Source organism: Enhydra lutris, unplaced genomic scaffold (genome assembly GCF_002288905.1).
Source record: "Enhydra lutris kenyoni isolate GAN:26980312 unplaced genomic scaffold, ASM228890v2 scaffoldscaffold1, whole genome shotgun sequence".
In the NCBI taxonomy this organism is placed as follows: Eukaryota; Metazoa; Chordata; class Mammalia; order Carnivora; family Mustelidae; genus Enhydra; species Enhydra lutris.
Window position 1 is genome coordinate 50841976 of NW_019154085.1, and position 27812 is coordinate 50869787.

General features: G+C 43.2%; 1 protein-coding gene across 4 annotated transcripts in view; it reads left to right on the forward strand.

The window, feature by feature from the left end:
* Positions 1-453: 453 nt before the first annotated feature.
* Positions 454-27812, forward strand: part of LOC111158700 (formin like 2) — a 320132-nt gene continuing 292773 nt past the window's right edge. For all 4 annotated transcript variants that reach the window (XM_022521031.1, XM_022521096.1, XM_022520953.1 and 1 more), the window contains exon 1: positions 454-840. In XM_022521031.1, the coding sequence (XP_022376739.1) occupies positions 724-840 (117 nt within the window). In that variant the 5' untranslated portion in view covers positions 454-723. The remainder of the gene's footprint in view (positions 841-27812) is intronic.

The window sequence follows — 27812 nt, forward strand, 5'->3', positions numbered from 1 at the left end:
ACTTGTCAAGTGTGCCGAATTAAATGTCAGAACCGACGTAGACGAGGTAGTGATTTCTACTGTTGGACTGAAGGAGTTCTAAAGGGTCACAGACCATCGCCCCCGAAGCGCGCAGATTGCCTCTGAAGCTTGACCCAGGCTCGGTCCTGCGGAGAGGGCGTGGTTTCGGCGAGCGGACACTTTGGACAGAAACTACGCGTCCCGGCAGTCCACGGGGCGAGTGGGCGGAGCCGGGCCGGGGGCGGGGGCCTGGCGAGGGGGGCATTGTGTCGGGAGCGCGGAGCTGCATTTGTCTGCTCGAGGTGCTCGCCGAACGAGCGTTGTGCTCGCCAGCCGCGGGGCTGGACGTGTCAGCGGCGGCTGCGGCCCGGCGGAACACCGAGTTCGAGGAACCACGCGCCCGCTGGCCGCGAGCTCAGGCAGGGGGCGGCGTGCCAGTGGAGCAACATGCAGATAGGCGCCCAGCGCCCTGACGACCCCTCCCAAGGAAAAGAGGCCGGAACGGCTCTGGGGCGGCCGAGAGCATGAGGGAGGCCGGGGGGCGGCTCGGCGAGGAGCGCTGCTAGGGAGCGGTGCGCGCTGCACACTCGCCAGGGCGCAGCGGAGGGAGGGGAGCCGGGCAGGTCGCGCCAGCGGGCGGGAGCCGGCCGCCGGGAGCTGTTCTGATTTCCGACGCGAACGCGAGGGGCCCGGAGCAGCCCCTAGCCCCGGCGTGCAGCCAACATGGGCAACGCGGGGAGCATGGATTCTCAGCAGACCGATTTCAGGGCGCACAACGTGCCTTTGAAGCTGCCGATGCCCGAGCCAGGTGAACTGGAGGAGCGGTTTGCCATCGTGCTGGTGAGTGCGCGGCGGGGCCCCGGGGCTCCGGGCGGGGGATGCCGCTGACCCCCGCCCCCTCCTCTTCTCCCCGCGCCGGGAGCGAGCCTCCTGTCCCAAGGGGGGAGGCGCCCACCTTCCCCTTTGTGGCCTCCCCAGCCTCACTTTTCTTCGTTCCCCTCTAGCCCCCGCGCTCCGCCCTTTCGGGGTCCCGGAATGGGGCCGGGGCTCGGGCCGGGCTGCTTGGCCGGCCCTGAGCCCATTGTCTGGCGGGAGAAGCACCTCGCAGCGCGTGTGCCCGTGAGGTGCGGCGTGGGCGTGAAGGAAAGGTGGCGCGGGCCGGGAAGAAGGGGGCGGCGAGCCGCTGAGGCTTTTTGTTTAAAAATACAATAAACCCCAAACCCGCAAATCCCGAGTCCCTGCGGATCGGCTGCCTCGCGGGGTCCGGGGCAGATGGGTGCATGTGGCCGGCAGCGGGCGGCGAGCGAAGGCGAACTTGGAGGCGGACCTAGCGGCTTGGCGGAGGGGAGCTCGCCCGAAAGGGAAAGATAAGCAAACCCGGGGCTGCGCGGCGCCCGGGTCCCTAAGCTGGGAGGGGGGCATCTGAAACCCAGGCGCGAGAGAAGCTTTGCTTCAGCTCGTTTCTCTCGGTCTTAAATCTTTAAACCACAAGAATGTGCAGTTTTGCGGGGACGTGTTTCGAACTGTTCTGACATCAAGGGCGACCCCTTCCCTCCTCCAGCACGCACAGCCAAGTTCCCGGCTCCTTCCGAAATCTGCGATTGGCTTTTTAGCTTCCCAAATCCAAGACACCGAAGACTCCTTTCTCTCCTTTCCTGCTGGGACTAAGTTTCTGAACCCCTCCCAGCTAGAGCTTGACAGTGTTGTGAGCTCAAGAGGGTGTGGCGGCCTCCCCCTCGACCCAGTGAGAGTCTGTACTGCAGCTGGTCCCCAGACTTCCGACTTTTAGTGACCCAGCCTCCTTCAGGGCATGTTGGGAGGGAAACTGGCAAGAGCCTATGCGTTCCTCTTCCTTACACTTGTCCATCTACCTTTTCCTAGTTACCTCTAAACTCTACGAGGCCAGGTAACGAGAGAAACTTGTGCTCAAGGCAGCCAGTTTTGTGTCTGCTGCAGGTTTTTGGTGTGTAACCTCCCAACTTTGAAGACTGGGACATTTAAAACTGCCTTTCTCCAGGCCTTTCTAAAGGGATCGTTTGAGAGGGGGCCCAGTGTTCTGGATGGCAGGTTAACTTCATGCTCTTTGGAAGAACAGAGGCCACCAGCTTTTTTCAAGGCTCGGGAAAGTCTGGTATAGCAGTGGGGAGATAGAGGAGGCTGCCTGTCTTGCTTTGCATTTTCTCTGATCTCCCACAGCTGCTCCCCACTGTTGTGCAAGATGGGACACACTGAAAGGAAAGGCATAGGCTTAATTACTTCTCAAGGCAGCCTGGGTGCGTACTTGACCTGTGTTCCCAGAGACAAACGTTTTTATTGAAAATCCTCTTTCTTCCAGACACATGGTTCTTACCTCCTAGCTCTGGATATTCTGTCTTTTCATCCTGTGATGTTGTTTGTGTGTGTACTTGAAATGGAAGGGCCAGTGACACAGGAAAACCTGATAACAATAATGCAATTGAGTTCTGCTAGATTGGGATAGCGTGTTTTGCATGAGCTTTTAGTTACTCTGCTGATTAATAACACATGATCTGAATTGATCTTTAGAAAAATGTTTCATCATTACCATGGTGGATTTGTGTTATGAAGTCTAGCAGTCACAAATTTAGTATGTAGACATTTATGATTCTACATCACAAGCTGGTTGGGGCAGTGGTTGGTTGTTGTGGTTTCTTCTGCTCTACTGTGTGTCATACACAATTATTGGATGTGTCCTTTTCTTAATTGTTTATAATATTCTAAGCCTCTCAAAATAAACAAAAAACAAGAACAAAAAAATATTAGGCTGACCTTTTTTGAATAGAGAAAAAGCTTTTGGGAAAATCTCAGCTTGGGGTCCCTCTGGTTAGTGATGCATTTGGACATTGATGTGGTGTTTACTGTAACTCTCCCTAGTCAGCTCCAGCTGCTTTTTGGAAACCTACTAGAGGAGTTGAAAGAAGTTCTCTTTCTGGGCTTAGAAGTGAAGGTGATTTCTCTTAAGGTCAGTTTGTTTTTGTTTTTGTTTTTTTTCCGGAGTTGCACACGTGATGCTCTCAACCTTGCTTTTCTTCATGAATTGCTTAAGAAATCAACTCAAACCGTTTAAATCTGGAGATCAAGCTAGAAGGACAAATTTTAGATGGCAAGTTTTAAAGTATATATGTAGAGAAATTCTTTACCCTGGGGCAAAGGGAATCATGTTGGCATTATTGATGCTAGCTTTATTTTTGTCTATAATAAGGATCATATATATTTTTGGGGAGGAAAACCAGATAGTAGAACTGTGCAGGAAAGTGTACAGGCACCTCATTGTGAGTATGGCTTACATCAATAATTAATGAGACATTTCAGGCGTGGAAAAGCATTCCATCCTCAAGCTCTAGAATATTTAAAGCATTGGGGAAGAGTAAATAAAAATTATAATGACAGAAGTCCATCTATTTCTGGAAACTCTTGAGACCACACCAACTCAATGACTATCCCCATACCCCTTCATCAATCTAAATGAGTTAAATGGTATAAATCTAAAAAATTAATTTGTATGAAGGGAAAGGAGAGAGTAAAAGATTGCAGAATTAAGATCAGTGGAAGGGTAAATTTTAAAAAGTAATGATTTTTTTTTAATAGGAAAACTTTTTTTTAAAGATTTTATTTATTTACTTGACAGAGAGATCATAAGTAGTCAGAGAGGCTGGCAGAGAGGGAGGAGGAAGCAGGCTCCCCGCTGAGCAGAGATCCTGATGAGGGGCTCCATCCCAGGACCCTGAGACCATGACCTGAGCTGAAGGCAGAGGCTTTAACCCACTGAGCCACCCAGGTGCCCCAGGAAAACATTTTTAAAAATAGATTTAAATTACTGAACTTCCGCAATTAAAGACTAGTACAAATTGGTTCTAAATCTTAGGAGCTTAATTTTCCTAAGGAGAGTCTCCTTCTTAAACTTGTCTTCTGTATTGCTATAGTAGTTATAAAACACATGTATGGGAAAACACTACTGACTCCTTGTATACATTTAGCTGTTGGCATCCTTGTAGCTACCTTTCAAGCTGTAAGGTGATACGCCTTTGTGCACATGTGTGTGATATTTTTGTTACGCTGTTTGATGGAAGTCTTTCATAAATTATAAATTCACTCATCTAGTTTTATTCCTTTAGGATGAATACATGTCACATATTTCCGGTAACCTTGGCATGTGTTTATTTTTGGGAGTCCTACACTTCTTTTTTTTTTTTTTTTTTTTTTTTTTTTAAAGATTTTACTTATTTGTCAGAGAGAAAGAGAGCATGCGTGCACACATGCGCAAACACCGGGAACCACAGGCAGAGAGAGAAGCAGGCTTGCCACTGAGCCAGGAGCCCGATATGGGACTCGATCCCAGGACCCTGGGATCATGACCTGAGCCGAAGGCAGCTGAGCCACCCAGGAGTTCCTGGGGTCCTACACATTTATAATAAAATATCCACATGGCTCTCTGTGCATTAAACATTACCTGAACGTTGGCAATACACATATGCATGCGCACACACTCTTGTGTCCTTTATTTTCAAAGATGATGCTATGAAGTTTATTTTGGGGTGGGGTGAACCGTTGACGGTGTCTGTCCGAGAATACCTCTTTCTATGTTGGACCTTCCATGCCGTTCACTAATTTTTGGCTTGAAGTCATAGTCTGCAACTAAATTGTAAGTCCCCCAGTGCCTTTGTCAAGGATTCTTTCTTTGAATGTTGGAGGAAAGGATACTTTAAGCCCTCTATCTTAGCTGGTGTATCTCTGTGTGATCTCAGATATCAGGCTGCTTTGCAAACAGAATCAAGACCAATTAGAAAGTGATGGTGTAGGGCAGTATTATCATATGTTTGATATTGGGAACTACATTGGTGTGTGATTAATTTGAGTCAATTTCTTTCCAGTCCCCCCCCCCCCACCTTCTTGCCCTGAGGGTGAATGTAGTCATTCTGCTTTAGGAAGAAGTGAAACATTTTGAGTACCTACTATGAGTATACCCTATGCTTACATATTCATGTAATCCTCACATGAATTCTAGGAGATAAAATGAGCTAAGTTGGCCTAAACTCCTACAGTTATTGAATAACTGATCTAGGATTTTTAACCCAGATTTGGATCTCTGAATCCCCCCTCTGCCCCCTTACCCTATGTTTTATTACACTTCTGGGGCCCTTGAACTAGGAAGGAAAAAAAAATGCTTAGAGCTAGCAGTAAAACCATCTAAAAAAAAATCTCTAAATCTGATAAATGCCAGTTTCAGACTGTATAAAATTGGCAAAAATGTCTTAGAAGTGATTGCTGTGAGGTGCCCGTGATGTTTCACATTCAAAGTCAAACATTAGGGCGTTTTCACTAGGCTGTTCGATTTTTCAGGCATGGTATTAGTGATAGGGTCCAAGTGTGCACTTCAGTTTTTTCTATCAAGGTAGCCTTGACCCACCTTGGTTGCGAATTTAGGATTTCCAAAATCAGAGGAAAGAAAGAAGCAATCTGTCAGTGCAATGCATGTACCCCAAATGTAATTACTTGTGAAAGGACAAGGAAAGTCAAATTTGAACATTTATTTCCCTCTGCAAGGTGGTGTTCCCTTTTAACCACTTCCAAGGAGAACTCTTGCCATGAAGTCTGCTGAGCAGATGGATGGCTGAGAGAGCGCTTCAGTCGTCGTCAGCTGCTCGCTGACTTTTCTCACATCATTTCTCTTGTTCGGGAAAGGTGGTAGAGAAGGGGAGGGGATGGGGTGTTGTGACTTTGAGCCATTACAATCTTATCCTAGGTACTAAACCTCTGAGCTTTATTTCACCAATCTTGGGATTATATGCTTATTTTTGGGGTGCATTCCACCTCCCCCATAATGCCAGTACATTTGGATATCTAGTATAGAAGCTGATCAAAGCCTGTTATCTAAATATAAGTGTTTGGCTACTGTGAGAGACTGGCAGAAACACAAACAGATGGATCTTGGGAAGGAAAGGTATGCATGCTCTCATCATCCTTAGGTGATACGAATTATTTTTGCTTGTGTCCTCTCGCTTAGCAAATAGCGTTGGCCTGGGAGGCAGGAAACCTAGTTTCTAGAATCCTATCTGCTGCACCAGGTTGAGCAAGTGAAACTTTTTCCTCTGGTGCTTGATTTTTCTTCCCCAGTAAACTGAAATACAATTTGACACAACTGCTAAAGGTAGTAAGAGATTTTTTTTTTTTTTTTTTTTTTAAAGATCCTAGCGCCTGAAAGTGTAAGATTTCCAGAACATACCGCACTGTGATCCATTAGCTGACTTTGCATTTTGAAGAGCTTTGTGCAGGAACTTGTGTAGGTGTGTTCTGTGTGGTCTAGAGAATACAGTTTCCAGGGTCAGTGACAAAAAGTCACATAAGCTTTAGGAAAAGTATTTTAACATTTAGCATCGTCAGTCAAGTGAGGAGTGCGCTCTCCGTTAGAGCTGCTTACACAGAAGTCGTACGAGGAATACTGGTGACTGGAGGTTCTTTGCAAACCCAAGACTTGGCTGGTGCTTTACTGGCCTGCATGGTGCCCTCCTTGAGGTGAGCCTGCCGCGTGCAGGTCTGGACCTAGAATCTTACGGAAAGAATCTTAGGGACAAAGCAGTGAATCCTTAGACAAGAACAGACTGAATTGCTTAAGAGGGAGGGTGAGTTACAAGCTGGCTCTTCTCTCAAATAGGGCCATGCCTGCGTGGCTCAGTCAGTTAAGCCTCTGCCTTCAGCTCAGGTCATGATCCCAGAATCCTGGGATGGAGCCCCGCATCGAGCTACCTGCTAGGCAGGGAGTTGGCATCTCTTTCTCCCTTCTGCTTGTGCTCTCTATCTATCAAATAAATAAATGAATGAATGAATGAATGAATGAATAAAATCAATCTTGAAAAAAAAAAAAAAAAGTGCCTGTTTCCTCCCTTCCCCCAAATCCCAGGACTGTGTCCGCCGGGTTTGGGGTCATGGTTTCTGTAGAAGGGCTTCATACACCTTGTCAGCTCTCACCTGCTTGAATCCTGTAGGCCACAGTGACCCCTCTCACCTCTTTTCCTCCTGTCTGCTCACGCTGCCGGTGATCTTCCTCTCCCCAGTTGCTCTGTCCTCTTTTCCAGAAGCCTCTCTTCCAGTAGAACACTAAGGAGTATGCAGTTTCCGTGGGCTGTGATTTGGCAGCAGTGTCGAGGGAGGAGGGGAGGCCCGAGAGCTGGGATTGAGCCGGTCCGCAGATGTGGGCCAGAAGGCCTGGGAATCCCTACCTGAGGTAGAATGGTATTTGTCGTGGACAGTAGAAGTGAACGCTCTGCTTGTGGTCTTAAAAACCGCAACAAAGATCCTGACCGGTGGCAGAGCTTATAGATATCCACCTTGCCACAGACTTTTTTGGTTCTGGGACACACGAGAGGTGTTCCTCCAGTCAGATTTCTGGTGTTCTTGGACAGCCGGTAACTGACTTCAGTGACTGAATTCACACAGAACCTTAGTCCACGTTTTTCTTTGAAGAGTTGCTGTTAGCCCCTTTGTCCCTTGCCCCAGAAGCTGACATGCTGTGGCCTTTAAACCCTGCTCTCTGTCTCCAGAGGTAATCTCTCTTAACCGAGTTCTGTGTGGTAAAATAGCCCTTGTGCCTGGCCTATGCTAAAAACTCGTTGGCCTTGAGAAAGGTGTCGGATCGTTTACATTTTTGGCTCTGTGCCTGGTGTTGGGCCCTGAGGTTTGACTGGTACCTGCAGGGCCTGTCTTGAAGAGAGGGATTTGCTCATGAGCCTGACTTCTTTTCCTTGTTTTTCTTTTTCTTCTCCCATGGGAGTTTGGCTGAACACTTCATTTAAGGCAGGTTAGTAAAGGGATTGATAAGCTGAAACAGTCGTCCTCAAACTTGGTGCCATTGGCCTCACCTGGGAGCCTCAAAAAAAATATAGACACTTGGGTTAGTGAATACCATAGAGTAGGAAAAGAATTGTGTAAATGGTACCAAAAATTGCGGGAAAATTAGTGAAAGTGGAGAAGAGGTAAAAGGCCAAACTCTTAAAGATACCTGCTGCAACCAAAAGCACCAAGACGAGAAGCACAGAAAAATAGATCAAAGCCTGTTGAATGTTAGACTTATTAACTAAAAAATGATCATCGTATAATCATAATGAAAATCTGCAGATAAGGTTCTACAGCTTCCAGAGTGAACAGTGACCCCAAGGTGTACTTCTGGAGTAGAAAAATCAATAAATCAATTGTATTTTTGCTTAGGCCTTTATTCTCAAGCCTAATTGTTTGTTGGTTCAATGCAGGCCTCTGCTTTGATCTCTGGTTTTACCACTTACAAAGACTTGATGAGCTTGGCTTCCCGGAGTGAAATTCAAATACACTTGTGAAATGTAAACAACATTCATTTATTAAGAATCCTATAATCAGGGCAAATTGGCATGCTTATATAAGCAATTAGCTTTGAGAATAGAAAGATAAATAGGATGGTAGGTCAAGAATGAGCCGATTGTTCTCAATGCAAGAGTCTAGTTATTCCTTTAGCAAGCAGTTATAAGCAAATAGACATTCCTCTTATTCATAATCTTTAGCTTTTGTGGTTTGGGATTTGAGGACAGCATATGTGGTTTCTTGAATTGAGAGGATAGGAGCAATTAATGTCTCATTTTCGTCTAGAAATATAAATAAATCTTGCAAGGAAATGTAGGTAGTCGAGTTTATGACTGGATAAAACTTTGTAGTAACTGGGAACAGGACAGGAGAAGGTTTGGATTTATATGGGAAGAGTAAAGAATATTAATGGTTTTTAATTTTATTTTGGTGGGATAGGTAAAGATGATGACTGCTTCACAGTGGGAGAAAGATTGAAAATAAGCTCATCTACCTTTAGGAATTTATTATTATTATTTTTTAAATGTTGAGGGAAGTAGTAGGAAAACTAATAGAAGTTGGTAGAACACCATTTTGTTTCATGACAGCATTGCTCAGTGAGGTCTGGACCGCCCTGTGTCATCTTCAGGAAAGCTGGGGAGACCCCATGCAAAGGTGGAGAATCGGGTGAGTAGTTCTGTGTGTTAGTTTCATTTCTGGCCCCTTCAGTCCCCAGTATGGTCGGCCTTTGTGGTTTTTCTGAGGAAACGCTCTCTTAGTGATAGTGTGCTGTCTTGACTAATTGGGATTCGTTACCCATGGGGACTTCTGCCTGGTGAACCTGGGAGGCCAATTCAGTCCAAATGCTTTGGGACCAGGATGTTACACACTTGGAATTGGGAGTCCGCAGGCCTTATCACAAAATCATTATTCCCTTGCTGACTAATCAGGCCATCCCTTCGCAAACTGGGAGGGAATGTTTCAGGCTGTGTGGCCTTCTGGGTCTGTGGAAGCATTCAGCTCGCCAGGGTGCAGCCTCTCCCAAGGCCCTTCACACTCAGAGTTTTGAGTCTCATAATTGCTGGCTTTTTGGAAAGCATTTGTTTGGTTTAGAAATCTCCGGATCATCTGTGAATTTACCAGTTCCCACTCCTCATTGAATGGAGTCCTTCACTAACCTTAGACAGCAATATTTTTATTTCACCAGTAATTATTAGAAATGCCAGTGGTTTCCTCTAAGTTTTCTGTGGGTAACGGAGAAATGGAAAAACATCTTCTGGTTGTTCTTGAGGATGGTAGCTCCTAACCGTCCTTCAGAAAAATCTTTCTGTTGAAGAATAATAGACAAACAGAAATGGGTCCAGAGCATTAAGTGTATAGACTGATGGATTTTCTCAACCTGAACACACTGTTGGAATCCCTGGATCAGGAATCGGAGTCTCTTTCCCTGTTTTTCCTTCATATATGGTTCATCTTGGCTCCTTGCCACCCTGGCCACAGTCACTCACCTGAATGAACTTTCCAAGTGGTCAGACTTAACGTGGAAGAAAGTAGACCACAGACAGGATCATGCCTTGTGGTCTTACTTTAAGTGACTCTAACCAGAAGGTTTCCACTGTTTCCTCTGAGAGATTTCCTCCGTCCAAGGAGGCCTGACCATTAGGAAATATTGATATTGTGGTATCTTCCGGTTGCTTTTAGATACTTCCTCATTGATAACCCTAATGGGATCATATGTGTGTGTGTGTGTGTGTGTGTGTGTGTGTGTGTGTGTGTGTAGCGTCTGTTTTTCATAATACTGAGAAGACGACATTTTGATTTGTATTCCTAGAGTAAAGCATGAATGGGGAGCGTTTGCAATTTGGGCTTCACTACTTGGAATTCTGCCCTTGCAGATACAAATTATGTTAATTCACTCACAAGCCTAAGTTCTGGCCTTTAGCTTTTGCCATCTATCTTGATGATTCTTTCGAAGTATTAAAAGGGATAAGATGATGGATTTTATCCTTTGGCTCCATTTTCCCATCAGAACCCTATCCTGTTATTCCAGACATCAGTCCAACTTGAGAGGCTCTTTGGCTCTGTTTGTGGTTAGGGGTTCCCCTCCATATTCTCCTGCCTTCTTTCTCCCTCCCAGCCTTCTCATCGAAGCCATCCACAGTCTGGCCAGACCCCTCTCCTCTTCTGGTTCCTTGCTTGATCCCTGGTCCTCAGAATTTTCCCTCCATTACACCTTGGCTCGCAGTGACTCTCCTGCATGTCAGGGACGCCCTTGGCTCCTCATTTACTGATATCCTACCCAGCCTTCGAGGCTCTTCTGAAATCCTGCCTCTTCTCTGTGTCCCTGCAGGCCAGCATCAGCTGGGGGGAGGTGGGAAAAACAACTCTCCTCTTTTTGATCTTTTTATTGTAGGAGTAGTATGAATTATTTCTCTTACTCATCAGGCCCTTGATTAAATACCATGTTGTATGAGGTGTGACTGTAAAATAAAGGGATGCTTTTATGTGGCGCTTTGTAGCCACTCATTACACTCTCCGCCATCGTTTATGTCTGTTTTACTGGCCAGTTCACATCATGCGCTCCTGGAAGACCAAGACCACGTCTTACAGGCCCTGGTGCTTTTCCTTCTCTAGCACAGCGCTTGGCCTCAGGGAAGAGTGTCAGCAGTTACTCACTTGATTAGAGAAGGACAGGGCACCGTAGGATGTGGGCTGAAACAGGACAGGAACTGAGTAGCTGACCACACTGGGCTGACTGTTAATTGCATATAACTTGCCAGTTGTGTTGAAATGACACTTTGTAACAGATTCTTGCTCATTCTGGTATTCCCGGTATCACTTGTGTGTAGTAGGTGCCCGAGATTACTGGGAGTTCAGAGAGAGTAAGTTGGTATCATGCCCCACTTGGCTCCTTCAGGAAAACTGGTGAATTAGGAGAAGAGGGCAGTGAAATTGCCAAGAAAATCAGTGGTTTTTCACTGTCAGTAAGCCAGATCAGTGTGTCATGATGTACTGTCATCAACTTAGTAGCCCTGTAGAGTAGGGCTTTCTTCCAGAAGGATGTCCCGTAAGATGTTGTGTTTGGAATCAGGCAAGTTTAAGGGAGCAACATTCCGAATATGGGCATCTTGGTGCTTTGCTGTTTGCAAAGTGCTTTCAAATGAACTTTTGTGATTCTAAGTGGTGTGGTTTTTTGTTTTTTAAGATTTTATTTATTTGATGAGAGAGACAGCGAGAGAGGGAGGGAGTACAAGCAGTGGGAGGGGAGAAGCAGGATCCCCACAGAGCAGGGAGCCCAATGTGGGGCTCCATCCCAGGACCCTGGGATTATGACCTGAGCTGAAGGCAAATGCTTAATGACTGAGCCACCCAGGCGCCCCACTCACGGAGTAGTTTCTTGGCAGTGGCTTTGCATGGTCACCACCCTGCTGCTCCTTAAAATCAGATGACTTCTCACAGTGGTCACTGCAGTATTGTCACTGTTCCAGACCCATGGGACCTAACAGTTTGAGAATGGACTATTTGATTAGCATGAACAGATATATCCCTTGTAAGTAAAGACCCTCTGAAGCCTGGTACTTGTAATGGCTGATTTCATCTGCTTGAAGCTAGATCTGAGTCAGGCAAGGGACGGAGAGGTGTGTTTTTCGTTTTGTCTTGTGTTTTTGTTTCTGTGGTCATTGTTTTTTGCTGTAACTTGCTCCTAGCTTGTTGCTTGGATTTTTTTTTTCTTGTTCTTATTTATCTTTTAATTTTAAGGACATCTAGGAGGTTTTTTTGATTCTGAAGTTAAAAATACAAGAAAAGTCGTATAGAGCTAAAATTATCCCTGAAATCTCTAAGTTGCCATGAAGGTACAGCACGTACAGTGCTGGGTGTACAACTGTAGGAAAAAATTCCTATACATGTTCAAGCTGGAGAATCTCTGAGCTCGACTGAGGAAGAAGCTGCAGAAGAAAAGCTTCCGTGCAGATGCCTGGGCGTTCAGGCTATTCTGCCTTTAACTCTCGAACCTCTGGCCATTTTGCCTTTAACTCTCGAACCTCTGGCGGTGACTGGAGGTTGGCGGGAGAATTCCAACATCTTGCTTTCCTGTGGGTTTGCTCTGTTCATATCACAGGGAGCCTTTAGATCCATATCAGTCAATGTGTTTCTTGTGTGTGTGAATTTGTTTCCTAGAATTGTAAGGCAGCCCTCAAGTTAAAGGTGGGTTTGGTGCAGGTATAGCAGCAAAAACAAGGTAGGGTTCCTCTTGGGCATTTCTTTAATTGCTTTAAAAACATGAAAAGGTCGCTCAGCAGCCCCGGAGGGTGGGTGTCACCCCTGCTTCATCTGAGAAACTCAGTGGAGTTAAGGGACTTGCCTGAGGACATACATTTCTAGAAGGCATTGAAGCTGGAAGTCAACCTAGTTGACCCTACAGCTGGGCCTAACATACTGTTTTGATTCCCAATTATAAACATAGGATATAAATATGATAAATAGAAATGTAATGGTTCCAAGTAAATTGAAAGCCCTGTGAGGGTAAGTTCAATGTCTTTTTAGCCTGTATTAATTTTGTTGGTATCTGCCCATAACCAACAGTAACTATACATATCCTTCAAAAAAAAAAAAAAAATTAAAGATAAAATAAGACCGGATGAATAAGCCACTGTCCACTGTTGAAATAGTAAAGGCCAAGTAAGCTTGCGATCAAATTGGCTTTTTTCTAGTAACAGTTGTCCTCTGAAGGCTTTTTGAAGGCTGTCTTTCAGACAACTGTCTCTGAACCTTTGTTTTTTTTTTGTTTTGTTTTTTTTTTAAACGTCCCTAGTAAAATGGCTGTGTTGTTACAGCTTGAAGGCTGTGTAGTAAGCCTTTTGATCAGGCCCCAGTGATAACCCACAGACTTGGGCTTCCTTGTGTTGGGAACAACCGTTATTATCTTGTGTTAATTAGTAAGCATGATGCCCGGGCTTGCTTATTTTTAATATGCAGATTTCATATAATCCCATTCATTCACCAAATTGTTTGCTCCCCTCCAGGCACTGTGTAGATGCTGGGATGCAAAATGAAAAAAACATCATCTCTTCCTTTGTAGAGTTGGCTGCATAGTGGGGGAGATAGACGTGAAAATGAAAATAATAGGACCTATAAAGGTATTTATCATATACACGTGTGCTATAATAGATACTGTGCTATATAAGGGTAAAGTCTTAGACCATTTTAGATAAACTGATGAGTCTGGGCAAGTTTATGAGTTTGGCTGAAAGCTGTAATTCATGAAGTATAGGGAAAACGAATTCTGCTCTGTGCCTGAATGCTTAAAGATTCAATAGGTGTGACTGTAAGTGTGCTTGTGCAAATCGCTTGGAAGAATCTAGTAGAAAGTACTCATTCCCAGGAACGACATTTCAGGTTGTAGAAGATTCTGCCCTGAAGAGTAGTGGACTGTGAGGCTTGCTCTTGTAGGCTGCACGCACCGGAAGCCGAGCCAGGTGCTGTACTCACTTGCCTAGAAAGCTTGCCGTCTTACCTAAAGCTTTTCATAGGAAGAGATGGCATTGGATCATTCGGACCTGGAACGGGCATTTAACTGAACTGTTTCTGAATGCTTGTTTCTTGAGTATAGTCTTTATTTATTTGACAGACAGAGATCACAAGTAGGCAGAGAGGCAGGCAGAGAGAGAGGGGGAGAAGTGTGCTCTCTGCTGCAGGGCTCAATCCTAGGACCCTGGGATCATGACCTGAGCGAAGGCAGAGGCTTTAACCCACTGAGCCACCCAGGTGCCCCTTGAGTACAGTCTTCGGAAGGACACTGGAGTTTGAATCAGGATTTTGCTGCTTGCTGGTTGTGATCTTTCTAAGTCTATGTAGCCATGCCCATTGGATGAGTTCAAGGGCTCCCTGTTCGGGCTGTTGTGGATATTAAATGATACTGCTTAGTACAGTCAAGTTGTGACATTCCGTAAGCACTTCACATAAGGTGGTGGTTCTGATTATTCTGTGCCTCTTCTATTTCACGTCATTAAAGCACCGACTTTAGGCGCTAGGGTTTGGACTCTAATGGGGCTTTGGTTACAGCATCATCAAGTTCAAATGGAAACAGCACCCAGAGTTGAACTGATGGTGACTTGTGCTTGCTAAACTCACCCTACGATTGTGCTTACTGATTTTTTTTTTTTTTTGGATGTTTCCTATCCATTATGTGTACCTTCTAATTGGATATTTTATCCTGATCCCTGGCCCCTGTATATTTTGTGTTATCTGGAAAGAAGGGAGTCTAATACTTCAGTTGTTAACCTTAAAAATAAAGCAGCAGTCATTTTGCCAGCAAAAAATGGGTTTATTTGGGAATCGAGAACTACCATTTGGGACATAAAAGCTACAGCAAAACCATAGGAAAGTCCAACAAGCAAAGGAGAGGAACCCTATTTTATGGAGAGGGGGGAAGTCCTGTGGGGTTGTTTTGAATGTCAGTCCCATTGGAGAAAAGCAGGAGTTCAAGGTGATGACCGTTTCTCATTGGCTGAGTTGTCGAGATGGTTGATTTCCTGGAGGAGATACAGTGTACATTTTTTCCTGTTGGGTCCTGTAGTTGATTCTTTCCTGTTGACAGCTTTTCTGTTGAGGTATGTAAGTGGCAGTCTTTCTGTAATTGATGTGGAATAGTACCTCCCGAGAGCTCCCGTTTCTGGCGCCTCAACTCCATCGTAGCGAGGTTTCCCTTCATCTGTTCTTACGCACGGCATCGGACTCTTCCATTTCAGAGCCTAATGGAAGTGTTAGCATTTTCATAATTGGAGCAGACAACCACCATGCAGTGGACCACTTTGACCAGTAAGCAGCTAGTTCATATGAGAAAATTCATTCAAGGTCATGACCATCTGGGCTCTGAAGAAATTGCTGTTAAAGTTTTGTTTGGCTCCAGCTCCATTCTGGGACGGATGGAGTCATTTGGATTTTATTCTGAATTCTCATAATGGCAAAAAAAGGATTTGTGTAACTTGTGTATCAATGGCCTTCTGTCGTATCTGATTGAGATACGAGCATTGTTTAATAAAAGCTTCGTCCTTGTTTCAAATCAAGAATACTACGCTACCTCATTTGATCTAGGAAACAAAGTAATGAAGTCATTATAGTTTGAATTCCCCCAATTACCCCCTGGTCCCCCTTTTTCTAGAATGTTCATCGGTTTACTTGGGTTGCATCCTACACAGTCTTGCTGAATCCAAGTGGAGCTTATGAAATAGGCCAGTCTCAAATCAGATCAATATACTATCACCATCTAGAAGTGAGAGCCTGTTTTTTTTTAAAAAAGATTTTGAGAGTGAGAGAGCATGAGTGGATGAGGGGCAGAGAGAGAAGCCAACCTCTCACTGAGCAGGGAGCCCGATATGGGGCTTGATCCCAAGACCCCAAGATTGTGACCTGAGCTGAAGGCAGACGCTTAACCTACTGAACCATCCAGGCATCCCAAGAGCCTACCTTTTCTAAAGATACTTTCTACATTCTCTTTTTTCTCACTTTCCAGTGAGGAAAATTGTTCCTTTTTTTCTCAGCTGATAAATGTCACTTTTGCCCTAAATTTTAAAGTGGCATTCTACTTTTAAAACTTAGATAAAAGAATGTTTGATAGAACTGTCAGACTAGTGTGAAATAAAATTCTCTCTGTTCTCAGACCCTCGAGGGTCTTTAAATGTCATTGGCTGAGGCTGTGTGCCTGTTTTTCTTGGTGTCCCATTTCCATATCAAATAGCTGTAATTTTTGGATTTTAGTAATGAAGGTATGAACTCAATCTGTCAGGGTTCTTGTGCTGTATATTGTAGCCCTTAGCTTAGAATTGCATGAAAGGAAGTAATAATCCAACTCTGAGAAGGTCCAGATGAAAAGGATTATAACATGGTACAAAAATATTAGCATGCTTGGCCCAGCCATGTGGTTCATTCCTTTCCGAGTATCCATTTTTGACAGCTTTTTTGAATCACACATCAATCACAGCATTGGTATTTTTGGCGAGGTGGTAAACCTTATCCTAATTCTTGTGATCATAACTGCCAAAAATGAACAAAGAAGAGACTTGCAAATGAAACATCACAGCCTCACACACCCTGAAGTTTCTTCTTGAGCAGAAACAGAATCAGGAGTTATTTGATGTCCTTTTCATTGCCCCAAGAATGCCACTGCTTTATTCCGGGGGAAAATAAGACCCTGGTGGGTCATACCCAGCCTTTGGTTATAGGAACTCTTTTTTTTTTTTTTTTTTTTTTTAAATTGAGCTTTGGTTTAGATGATTATTATTTTTTTAAAATTTTATTTATTTATCAGAGAGAGAAGGTGCATACACACAGGCAGAGTAGTAGGCAGAGGCAGAGAGAGAAGCAGGCTCCCTGCTGAGCAAGGAGCCGGATGTGGGACTCCACCCCAGGACCCTGGGATCACGACCTGCGCCGAAGGCAGCGGCTTAACCGATTGAGCCACCCAGGCGGCGTCCCTATAGGAACTCTTTTTACTTTAGTTTCGACTCAAGAGTTTCACTTCCCCAACCTTCTCTTGTATCCTAGGAATAATTCTTTTAGGGCTTAGAGTTTTTCCTCTTGATGTGACTAAGCTTGCTTTGGGGTCTTTCCACCCTGCGCTGCTTGTATTCCTTCTGGGAAGAGAATCCTGTCACCTCAAAAGAGCAGCAGATACCCAGGGTGTATCTAGAAATAAAAATTTGACCTGTTGTCTCTGTCCTTTTCATCTCCCTCTCTTACAGACATCCTTTCCTTCTGAGCAAACAGACCCTTGTCATAGGTGTAGCCTGTCATGCTGTTACATGATTGGTGTCACCGCTCCAAATATGTGCTGTAATTTCAGGCAGAAATCTCCTTTCGTACAACTTTATGTCCAATACTGAGAAGGAGCGCTAATGGACGTATTGTTGAGAAAGCAGTCCCAATGTGACGGAATAATTGGATGAAAGATCCACCTACCTAGAGAAAATAAAATGTCCTGTGTGACAGGCCATGCTCCTCTGTCCTCAGCTTCCTTCTTTCCCTCTTCTGAGGAGAACGGCACTGAATTGGCCCATGTCACTCCTGTGCACATTTGGCAAAAATAATTTACAGTTTGAGTTTATCGAAGCGGTATCCCAGGCCACGTGTACTTTGGAATCTTGATGCTTTGGTTTGAGAAGTAGTCACGTTGATGCACACAGCTTTAGGTGATTTAGCTTGTGAGTCCAAGCCCTGGAATGCATGTACTGTAAATTATTTACAGTTGGTCCTCATTATTTGTGGATCCTGGATTTGCGAATTTGCTTACTCAATAGTTTATTTGTAACCCTCAAATCTGTACTTGGGGTGCTTTTGTGGTCACTCGTGGATCCAAGAGTGGTGAAAAATTTGAGTCACTCGATGCGCCACCTCCCAGCCGAGGCCAAACGAGGCAGCGCTCTGCTTTCTTGTTTTAGCTCTCACTGTAAACGAGTGCCTTTTTGCATTCTATTTAGTGCCATGTTTTTTTCGCATTTTTGCACCTCTTGCTGGGGATTCTGCTATGTAATATGCAAGGTGGCTTCCAGGCTTGGTGCCGAGGTGCTCTCTAGTGTTCTTAAGCTCAAGCAGACAGAAATGTACCTTAGGAAGGAAATACGTGTGTTAGATTAGCTTTGTTTGGGACCAAGTTAGCGGTGGGCTAGGAATTCAATTTTAATGGGTCAAAGACCGATATCAAGTAAGGTATCTTCAAACAGAAACACCCATGAACGTTTTATGTAATGATGTGACCAGACATTTGCAGAAACCCAAGCCTTTATTTCCCATACAAGCAATGGTTCCGTATTCGCGAGGTGTTGGCTGTGACTTTCTAGACCATGACCACTGTGAAGAATGAGAATCAAGTATCACCCTATTGAGAGACACTTAAGGTTATTTGCATATCATTAATGTTACAATGATTATTAGGACTACAGTCCTTGTCAATTGAGGCACAGGTGTAACCTCTTTTTTTTTTTTTTTTAAGATTTTATTTATTTATTTGACAGAGACTGAGAGAGAGGCAACACAAGCAAGGGCAGTGGGAGAGGGAGAAGCAGTCTTCCAGCTGAGCAAGGAGCCCAACGTGGGGCTTGATCCCAGGACCCTGAGATCATGACCTGAGCTGAAGGCAGATGCTTAACAACTGAGCCACCCGGGTGCCCTCTGTGTAACTTAAGATGATATGCTTAGAAGTACTATTGCTGGGTCCTGGGTATACCCATCTTCAACTAGCGTGATTCTTGTTGCAGTAATCCCTTAGGTGGGTTTTTGCCCTGGTGTAGCTGGTGTTAGTGCGCTCATCCCTTAGGCTGCTCAGATTGTGCCTATGTATTAGTAATTACATATTTTTTAGTACCTTAGTGGTGTTAGAGACTGAGTAATAGAAGTGAGCTCTCATCCAGGAGCTTATCATATATTTTTGGTTGTAAGATTTAGACCCATAAACTAAAAAACTGGTTGCCATCCATTTTGACCTTTATCTTTGACTAAAAGGAGTATAGGTTGAGATCGTTTGGGGAGTGCTTAATAATAGCAGCTAATATTTATTGACTTACCTTTGTGCTGGACTAGACAGCTTTTAATGCATTTCATCTTAGTAACAACCTAAGAGAGTAGATGCTGTCACTCAGTCTTTCTGAAGAGGAAACTGAGGCGCAAAGAAATTGGTCAGCTTTGTCTAAATTCACACAAACGGTAAGTGACAGGATTTGAACTCAGGCTTCCTGGCACCTCAGCTTCCATTCTTTTTTTTTTTTTTTTAAACTTTATTTTATTTATTTATTAGAGAGAGAGAGAGAGAGCACAAGCAGGGAAGAGGGGCAGCGGGAGAAGCAAACTCCCTGGTGAGCAGGGAGCACGATGTGGGACTCAATCCCAGGACCCTGGGATCATGACCCAAGCTGAAGGCAGCCGCCCAACCGACTGAGCCACCTAGGTGCCCCCTCAGTTTCCATTCTGAACTGTTAGGCTACATGTGCTTCAGTTTACCATTTAACTTCATACATGTAGTAATGGCCTAATAGGTGGTCTGTCTTTACAGATAAAATTACTGAAGGAAGTTGGGGAATTGTGTAGCAGGAAGTAAGTATGAAGTTGTATGTGTGTTTTAAACCAGGGGCAGAGGTGAGATTGGACATAAGGCACCATCTTGGCTTCAGTACTCATTATTGAATCCATCTTTTATTTTGGTGAGAGGAATTCTTAGTATTGAGCCATTTTCATCACCGTTTACAAAGACTTTGAGGAGTTTTGGAGGAAGGGAAAAGTTGTATATTCTGTCCTTGTTTACTCGCTCAGATGAGGGTTTTGCTATTTTTACAAGACAAGAGTTGAGAAACCTTCCCACTTTCTAAGGGCTTTGTGTGGACTGAGCACTACGTCGATTTCTCAAAACGATGCAGTACTAGTGGGATAATTAGTGTTGATAAGGATTTGAACTAGGTCGTTCACCGCCATAGCCCTCATTCAACTGCTCGGCTAGGCACTTAGTCCCTTGGTGAAGGTGGAGGGTAGGGTTGTCAGGGGTGAGGGTGGGGCGGGCCTGCAGTAACTGTCACTTACGAAGGTGACATCCTTCAGTGGCAGCTCTGGGCTCCCTGTTGAAATGGAATTGCACTCTTTGTGTTAATTTCTTATCAGAAAGGAGAAAGTGCAACCGAAGCATAATGAAAGGGTTCTGTAAGCCCCCAGTAGCAGCGATGTTCTTTGGAGACAGCTTGCTCGTTCCTAGTAAGGTGTGGGAAGCGACCATGATGTTCACCATGAGGTGTCTGAGCGCAATCGCGGCCTCATTTGTTAGACTTGGTTCACATTACTCCTTGAATCCGTGTCTTCCAAACTCTTGGTTGCAGCCTATGCTAAAATACATTTCACATTCAGGGCCCAATATATGTGAAGTCTGTAAATTGAAATGAAAGATACTTTTTCTTAAAACAATACTCGTCTTGGTTAAGGCAGTTGTGCTCCATTTTCTATACCATTTTATTCTTCTAAAATATGGTTCTCTTTTAGATGGAGAAGATGCACTTCTATGATGATTAAATTCCAGAAATTATTTGTAATACGGTATTGAAGCCACCTGGTCAGATATCATTTAAAGTCCTTTGCTCATAAGGCCCAAACTGAAGAAACTGTTTACTCTTCAGATTGGATCTTAAGACTACTTAGGTCTTTGATGAGTTGCCAATGTCTATTCCTTGTGGTTATGCTAAGATTGGAAACATTTGCTTTATAAAAGTTTTGACTACATAATAAATGTGGAGAATCAAGACTCAAGAGGATATTGAGAAAGAGAGCTTAAATGGAGCAGGTATGTTAATATATTTAGATCCATAGTCTCTTTTTTTTTCCCTTCTAGAAAAACGTTTATCTGGGAAATACTACACTTAAAAGTAAAGGAAACATTGCTTAATTCTTTGATGACTTCTGATGTCTGTCTTCTGATGTATGATGTTTTGCATATGTGGTGGGAATCTGGATAATAATAGCATACTTTAGCAAATTTTTGTTTGCAATTTTGCTTGATATCTTCAACTTAATTTTTACTCAGTGGAATGCTTCTACTGAAATGAGAAACCAAAATCACAGGGCAGCCTTTTGGGGTGTCTGTTCTAAACTGTTTGTGAGTAACTACTGGGGCTTGTTGCTTTGTTTCAAGTATACTTCTTAAAACTTTCTGATAACTTTACAGGAAGTTGTCTCATTTACTGTGTGTGTATTTTGATCCACATCTGCTCCTCTTGACTTTAGTACTAAAATATTTTCACAGTGGAAGGTGGTTTGATATTTTGTTTCTATGTGCTTAAATCTTACATCTGTGGACTTCACAAAGTATCACAATTCTCAAGAAGTTGTTCCTTTTCCGGGGTTAATGTTTCTGATTTACAATTGAACCAGGAAGGCTGGATTGACTTAACCCTAAATAATTTTTATTTATTCTTGAAAATTCCTTTTACAACCAAAGTGTAAATGTTTCTAATTCCATTGCCCAGAGATGAGCACTGTTAACTCTTTTGGTATGTATTCTGCTAGCACGGTTTGGTTTTCTTTTCTTTTTAAAAAAAAATTTATTTTTAAAATTCTTATTAACATATACTGTATTATTTGCCCTGGGGTACAGGTCTGTGAATCCTTAGTCTTACACATTTCACAGCAATCACCGTAGCACATACCCTCCTCAATGTCCATAACCCAACCCTCCTATTCCTACCCCTGTACCCCCCAGCAACCCTCAGTTTGTTTTGTGAGATTAAGAATTTTTAAGGTTGGGGTGCTTGGATGGCTCAGTTGTTAAGGGTCTGCCTTTGGCTCAGGTCATGATCCCAGGGTCCCAGGATTGAGCCCCACATTGGGCTCCCTGCTTGGGAGGGAACCTGCTTCTCTCTCCCACTGCTTGTGTTCCCTCTCTCGCTGTGTCTTTCTTTGTCAAATAAATAAAACCTTAAAAAAAAGAGCCTCTTATGGTCTGTCTCCTTCCCGATCCCATCTTGTTTCATTTTTTCTTTCCCTTCTCCCCCACAACTCTCCACTTTGTTTACATCATGAACATCTTTCCTTTAACTAGAATTTCTGAGTGCTTGCACACTGTTACATTGATGGGCATTTCACAGTTAATTTAACTAGTTCCGTATGCTTTGAGTCTCAGGATGGCCTACTCTGTGTGCCTCTTAAAGTTTTTCACCAAGATGAACATCTGTGTCGCTGAGTCTTGGCCCACATTCTAAATGATTTCCGTAGGATCATGTTGAATACAGTTTAAAGAGGCAGTTCACAGTGGTGAAAGTCAAATGGGCATTAGGAGAATTAGGCTTGACTTTTAATTTTACTTTTAATTGTTGCCGTAACCTTTATTTATTTATTTTTTTTTTTAGATTTTATTTATTTATTTGACAGACAGAGATCACAAACAGGCAGAGAGGCAGGCAGAGAGACAGGAGGAAGCAGGCTCCCCGCTGAGCAGAGAGCCCGATGCGGGACTCGATCCCAGGACTCCGAGATCATGACCTGAGCCGAAGGCAGCGGCTTAACCCACTGAGCCACCCAGGCGCCCCGCCGTAACCTTTAAATCACTTTCTTCCAGGGCTTCATTTTGCTTTTCTGTTACAAAGGTAAAATGAGCTAACTCCTGAAGGAGATTTAATTCTTAGTGCAATCATTTGGGGTATTTTACAGACAAGGAAACTTGGACTGGAAGGGACTCCAGGGTCTCTTCTGATGAATTCTGTGTTTGGTAGTAGACTCTCTCTGGTGGTGCAGGAGGCGCTGAGCACCCTGGCTTTACAGTAGTCAGAGCTATAATCCTCCATAATCATCCGTGAGGATTAATGGTGTCTCAGGCTGAGCCTGTTGGGACTTCAGGAAACCCCCTTATTGACAAAACTCCCACTAGGTAAGTTATTGACTCTAGCATTTTTTCCTTTAAAAGTCAGTCTCAGGGCACCTGGATATTTGAGGTGGTTAAGCATCTAACTCTTGACTTTGGCTCTGGTCATAATCTCAGGGTCAGGAGTCGAGCCCCACCTAAGGCTCTGTGCTGGATGTGGAGCCTGCTTAAGATTCTCTCTCTCCCTCCCCCACGGTGCTCCCTCTTACATGTGTGCACATGCACACGCTCTCTCTCTCAAATCTTAGTCTTATCACCTGATGAGCAGGTAAATGAAATGTGGTATATCCATAAAATGAAATCTTATTTGGCCATAAAAAGAATGGAGTAATGTTAAGCACAACAGCATGGATGAACTTAGGAAAAAACCCCCCATTATCTAAACCCAAGAAGTTAGTCACAAGAGACCACATAATACATGATTCCATTTATATGAAATGCCTGTACCAGGCAAATCTATAGGGACAGGAGGTTGATTAGTGGCTGCTTAGGGCTGGGGGAAGGAGAAGTCTTGGGTGGGAATTGGGGCATGTGATTGCTAAAGGGTACAGGATTTCTTGTTGAGGTGATAAAAATGTTCTGAACTGACTGTGGTGATCATTACACAACTCTTGGAATACACCCAAAACTATTGATTTATATCCTTTAAATGGTTGAATTTTATTTCAGTAAAGCTGTAACCTCTCTAAATTCTAAAAACCTTTTGTATTGTTTCTAGATGTTGACTGGTAAGTAAGTGAAAATTGATTATATTAGGAACCCCTTGTTGGCTCAGTCAGTTAAGTGTCTGACTTTTGATTTCGGTTCAGGTCATGGTCTCAGGATTGTGGGATTGAGCCGGGTGTTGGGTTCCACGTGTGCTCCCTTTCCCTCTCCTCTGCCTGCTTGTGCTCTCTCTCTCTCTCAAACAAATAAAATCTTAAAAAAAAATTTGATCAACTCGTTATGTGTTATTTCATTTCCTGAGAATCTCTGTTTGAATCTCAGTATGGGAGGATGACTGAGTTACAGGGCTCTTCTTATTTCATTTGGAATTTGTTTTAAAAATTTTTATTTAAAGTTGTTTAACATATAGTGTAATATTGGTTTCCTGAGTAGAATTTAGTGATTCATCACTTATCTGTAACACCCAGTGCTCATCTCAGCAAGTGTCCTGAATGCTCATCACCCTTTTTTCCCATCCCCCACTCACCTCTCTTCCAGCAACCCTCAGTTTCTCTGTAATTAAGAGTCTCTTACGGTTTGCCTCCCTCTCTGTTTTTCTTATTTTTCCTTCCCTTCCCATATGTTCATCTGTTTTGTTAAGTTCCACATATGAATGAAATAATATATTTGTCTTTCTCTGACATATTTAGCTTAGCATAATACCCTCTAGTTCCATCCACATTGTTGTAAATGGCAAGATTTCATTCTTTTTGATGGCTGAGTAATATTGCATTGTATAAATATACTACATCTTTAGCAATTCATCAATTGATGGACATGTGGGCTTTTCCATAATTTGGCTATTGTTGATAGTGCTGCTGTAAACATTGGCGTCCATATGCTCCTTTGTTTTTTTTTTTTTTTTTTTTTTTTTTCCCCATATGCCCCTTTGAATGAACACTTCAGTATTCTTTGGATAAATACCTAGTAGTGCAATTACTGGATCCTAGGATAGCTCTGTTTTTAACTTTATGAAGAACCTCCATACTGTTCTCCAGAGTGGCTGCCCCAGTTTGCATTCCTACCAACAGTGCATGAGGGTTCCCCTTTCTCTGCTTCCTCGCCAGCATCTGTTGTTTCCTGAGTTACTTTTAGCCATTTTGACTGGTGTGAGGTGGTATCTCACCGTGGTTTTGAGTTGTAATTGTCTGATGATGAGTGGTGTTCAACATTTTTTTTTCATGTGTCTGTTTTATATTTGGATGTCTTCTTTGGAGAAATGTCTTTTCATGTCTTCAGCCCATTTCTTAACTGGATTATGTTTTTTGGGTTTTGACCTATTTGGAATTTCTTCTGAGGACTTCTGTTTGGAAGATACCTCCAAATGTCAGCACTTGATCATCTGTCTCCCTTGTTTCTTAGGGTTTCTGAAGTGTTTTTGTGATACTCACTTTGGTTGCTTCTGAAAAGTCAGTATTTCAATAGTCTCAGAGGTGGGCTGACTTTTTAATATTTCGTATCTGATATCTGATAGATAATACTGTACACTAAATGTTTTGCCATAGCAGACCCAAATAGCTTGGGGTTAATTGTTGTCCTCGATGTTGTTTACATTGGAGTTCATAGCCTTGGGTTTTCTTGGTTATTTGCTTGAGCGTGTTGATGAGTTGCCCATGAGGAGCTTCAGACACTTGTCCTCTCAGGGGGCTTTTCTTCCCCTTACGTGTGTTAATTGTGGAAGAGTGAGTTCAGCCACAGAAAGCAGAAGCAGGGGTAAGCACTGGGTTCCTTAGAAATTCAGGCCATGTTTGGTCATTTTCAGTGAAATTTTCACATCCTTTAGGAATTTTTACCAGATCCATAAACATTAAGGTTAAAATTCAGTAAGCAAATATTGTTTGTTTTTTCCTTACAAGGGCCTACAGAACGTACGTGGAGTTATTTAACAGTAGGTTACCTGAGGGGTGAATGAGAGAGAATGTTGGTAGTTTTGTCTTCAGGCTTTCTTGTTCTGCCATTCCATGTTGTCATGATATCAGCCAGAGAGCCAGACTTTTAAACCAAAACATGAGGGAACCATAAAACATATCTCAAGAAAAATCTAATGTAGCAATAGCAAATTTGGCGGAATTTCTGAAGCGGCTCCATGACTAGGATTTCCAATAAATTAATCTATTTAGATACGTTTGGGGTACTTTTCATGGCAAAATGGTGAATTGTGCAACTAGGAGAGACTAACTCGGATCTTGGAATTAGTCTGAGACTTTGATCTTACATAAATAAGTTTCTTCTACAATGTTTCTGTTTAGTATCTGAAATAAATCCAGCTTTATTCAAGCAAATTTTTATCTGGGCTGCTTGCTGTGTTGTTACTGAGAGGTCAGAATTGTCTTCCCTGCAGAGGGATTTGTTATTAATGGGTTCCTGAGGGGTGCCGTGCTGGCTCAGATGGAGCATGCTACTCTAGATCTCAGGGTTTTGAGTTCGAGCCCCATGTTGGGTATGGAGATTGCTTAAAAATCTTTTTTAAAAAAAGTGTTCTTAAAAACAGGTTTTTGTTTTTTGTTTTCTTCTTTCTCCCTTGTCTGGAACATCCCTTTTATAAACCTTAAGTAATATATTTAAGCCATGAGGACTTAGAGAATTGAGATATCAAGTGAAGTACAAATATTTTTGAAAACCTTTTAATCCACATAGGCTATTGCATACCTACTATGTGCCCAGCACATAACATGTGACTTACTGTTTTATTCAGTGAAGATTTTTTGGGGGATGGTGATGTGCTGGGGCATTGTATGCATTTACAAAGATGAAAAGACAGTGACATTCTAGAGGTGGTATATAGTTCTACTTGTAAAAATTAACATGCATTTCCAAAACCTGTTCATAGACTAAACTACCAGAGGTCTGCAGATCCCATGTTCAGAACCTTGATCCAATAGAACGTCAGAGAAGAGAATAATTCTGTGTTTACTTGATTCTGGGAAATTGGCACATTGTTGGTATAGCCAACAGACCGGGCCAGTTGGGTAGACCATCAAGAGGATGAAGATAGATTGAGATTTTTGGATGTACTGAAATTTTCCCATAAAGATAAGAACTGCATTTGTCTCTGTTAGCATATTTATTGAACACGTACTCTGTGCTGGACACTGCCTATTCCAGGATTGGGCATAATAAAGTGTACTTGACAAGATGCGTGGTCCGTGCACAGAGACCATTACTTCTGGAAGAGCTGCAGCTCCAAATGTGGTGTATCCTGGTTTAAATGCTCCAGTAATGGTTTTATTTTATTTGTTCCATGTGGGAGGCTGCCCTCTTACTGTATATTGTCAGTCTGGACTTCAGGTGATTAGTGGGATTTATATTCTTATTTTGTGATGAAAATGTAATTGCTGGAGACTCCTTAGAATTAGGCTACAAAAAAGTGAATTACCACACTAAACAGTTCCTGTTTTACACCTTGAATGCCTTTGCAACTGAAATGTTCTGTATTTTAGTTGACAGAGTTCTTAAGCGATAATTTCTGCATCGGAGGCATCGCTGCTTGGAGTATTTCTTGGATCCCCAAGAACACTGGTAATTTGTAAAACAGGTTGGAAGGGGATTGTGAAATTAGTTTGTCTTCCAGGTGTGTGAGCTCATCTGTCTTGCTTCCTTTCCACCAGGTTCAAACCAAACCTCAGGGCTCTAGGAACCTGTTCAAAGAAACTTTGTATTCTGGTATTTAACTGTTACTTTTCAGTGTTCTTTGTAATTTCCATCTTAAAGCTCTTCGATGAGGAAGGTTTATATGATTTGTTCCCTTTGGGCTAGCTTCTTGATCAATACCAGTGGGTGTAGCCCAGGTAGTCCTGTGGGAACCCCATTGAACTGAACTGACAGCCAGAATGAACAGTCCTGTGGCTGTGGTCTAGCTCTTTCTGCTCAGGTTTAAGAACATCCGGGTTACCTGGGAACTCGTTAGAAATGCAGATTTTCACTTCCTGTTCCGAATTAACTGACTCCATCTGTATTTAAACAGGATCCCATAAGCGAGTCATGTGTGCGTTAACGCAATGTTTGAGAGTTACCAGAGTAGTTCACCTGCTGTACAGGGACCTGGGGTCTCGGGGCACTTTTGCTGAAGTTTAAGCCTTTTTCCATTTGTTTTCTACTCAGAGGTGATGGGGAACATCTGGTGACCATCTTTCGTGTATAAATTTTTGTGGAATTGAAGATAATGATTTGGGTGCCTTGTAGCCTTCTCTTCTTAAGCTTAATAACTGAAGGTTGTACACTGTCTCCTCATGGAGAAGATTGTCTTTTAGCCTTTTATCCTATAATGCTTCTGGTCTCTGTTTCCTAGATGATTTTTACAAAATATTTCTAAAATGGGCATAATACCCTTATCAGGGTCTGGTTGCTACTAAGTCAGCAAAGTAATTCCTGATCCATGTATTTTATGTTCTTACTC